Consider the following 2,264-nt stretch of genomic DNA (forward strand, 5'->3'; position numbering starts at 1 on the left):
CCATATATACAGTACATATGTCACGCATGACATGCCGGTATCTTAGATTTCCCAACCGTACGTACTGTACATGATTGTTTTTTGTTTTAATGTATTACTCTGTATGTATGTGTGGAAAAATGTCTTAGATTTACTTTCTCGTGCTCACGAGATACGTTTCTTTTCTTTTTTTCCCCCCATGTCCCTTTAGTGGCTCCGTAGAAACCTGTTGAAATTGTTGAATCTTTTCCTTTGATTGCAAGAAGATTGCAACCAACCCCTCTCCGCAACCTTTTGCCACAAAACAGCTTCTTTACGCATAGGCATAATTTAATTTAAATGTAATTACAACAACATTTGCACTGGATGCCACAACAAATTCCTCGTAGGTAAAAACCTACCTGGAAATAAAAACATTTCTGATTCTGATCGTTCCTAAAAAGTTGTTTTGTTGTTTTCTTTTCCAGTTCTCGTTCTAGGTGAAGACGCAGGTTTTGACCTGGTGGGAAAGACCATGGGGCAGTGTTTACAGCCTGTCTAGGGGCATATGGTTTGTAGCCTTTTTATTAATTGTACCAGTTTAATTGTTTCTACTGAAAAGCCTGACTTCTTGAAGCCTTGGACCAGAGTTTTGTTCCAAACATCCTAACACATCGTCTCCTCACATGACGCACCTCCAAAGGGACACAGATCTCCTGGTGCGAACAGGTAGGAGTCTGTGGGGATTTTATTCTTCTCTTTCAATGATTGGTGGCTATTTTTGACCTCTCTTCAACTTTTAGATGATTCATTGAGTTTCCACTCACTGCATCTCTAATGGTTTCCCAAGCTGTAAAAATTCAACATCCAGGGGTTCAGATAAAAGCAGATTTGACTTGGATTTCAATTTAGTTTTTTTCTTAAATCCCAGCATGTCTGTGACTTTACAGTATTTACTACTTGGTTCTTTAGAGTCAGTTAAGTCAGTTAAAATTAAACAAATTTTTCAAGTGAGCCTTTTACACCACACGTCTTTTTGTGCTTTATATAACCCAAGTCTCTACAGACCAGTGGCAAATAATTGATAATTTCCACTTTTTTTCTGAATGAAATCTACTGTAAATGGCAATTCTAATGTTTCCTAGCAACAATGCTGTTGAAGCAACAACGCAGAGGCAAGTTCCAGGAGCCCAGTAGCTTATCTACACCCAAATGTTTACACATGTACAGTAGCTGTCTCGAACTAACAGGCTTTTCTTTATTATACATTGTCACCGATTTCACTGTTTTCTGTAGACAAACACACGAGCTGTGCCACGCTGCCGTAGGTTTGACAGAAACAAACCTGAAATATGCCCAGGTTTAAAGGTAAAAAAAAAAGAAAAACAATTAAAGAAAATATTAATGAAAAACTCAAACATTGTCTTGTATAACACTGCAGGTTAACATGTCTTTGAATATAAAAATAAATGAAATACATTTCCAAAGACTAGAAATGTTCAATTTCCTGGACATTAGTTAAAGCATTAATAAACAGTGGAAAAAAGGCACCTAATATTCTTAGCTGAAAGTGTATTTTAATGTCGTCTTGTTTGTTGCTTTTATTGCTACTGTTGTTGTTACAGCAGCAGCCTCTGGTCTCCATCACTACAGACATTTAATCTGAACGCACTTCATGATACGTAAAATAAAGGTGAAATTAAATAAAAAAGAACCATCATTCTCTCTGCTCAAATGCGAAGAGATTAAACCTAAATAGTGGCAGGAATGGAGTCAGTCTGCTGTAACTGCTCCCCATTTGCACATCTGAGTCTGTGGAGGACGTCACCTGCTCTGGGAGGATGCACTTGGAGCTCTTGACATTGCGGGGCTTTTAAACTGCACAGAGCTTGAGAGGCTGGATTACTGCAGCCACTCACTACTGCATTAGTTTCTGGCTTGGTTTAGTAGCTTACCCTGAGTTTAATACTTGTACTTTATGAAGTGTCTATAATCGTTGCACCAACATCTTTCCAGTGATGAGGGGAGTTTTGGCAGATGGATGAATTGTAGCGGTGATGTTACTTTGCAGTGTTGACTCTGACCTGTTTCTCCAGCGCGTCCCTCACCATGTTGGACATCTTGGGCGCCGGTGCGCGCTCGCAGGTACATCCTTCCAACAGGTAAATCCCGGCTGGCCGTGCGCTCTGCTCGTTCTCGAAATAGAAGAGTATATTCTGGTAGAGGGCGAAGAACTTTTCGTGCCATCGGCTGTTCTCGGTCGTCTTCTTGCTCAGATAGCCGCGCTTGGTTCCTTCTTTACGCGC

General features: G+C 40.1%; 1 protein-coding gene across 1 annotated transcript in view; it reads right to left on the bottom strand.

The window, feature by feature from the left end:
- Positions 1-2,261, bottom strand: part of LOC103397623 (ras-specific guanine nucleotide-releasing factor 2) — a gene marked incomplete at its 5' end in the record, with an annotated part of 31,302 nt that extends 29,041 nt beyond the window's left edge. The window contains one exon of the mRNA XM_017042907.2: positions 2,043-2,261. Coding sequence (XP_016898396.2) covers positions 2,043-2,261 — 219 coding nt within the window. The remainder of the gene's footprint in view (positions 1-2,042) is intronic.
- Between the last annotated feature and the right edge of the window lie 3 nt (positions 2,262-2,264).

Source organism: Cynoglossus semilaevis, chromosome Z (genome assembly GCF_000523025.1).
Source record: "Cynoglossus semilaevis isolate Cse_v1.0 chromosome Z, Cse_v1.0, whole genome shotgun sequence".
NCBI lineage: Eukaryota > Metazoa > Chordata > Actinopteri > Pleuronectiformes > Cynoglossidae > Cynoglossus > Cynoglossus semilaevis.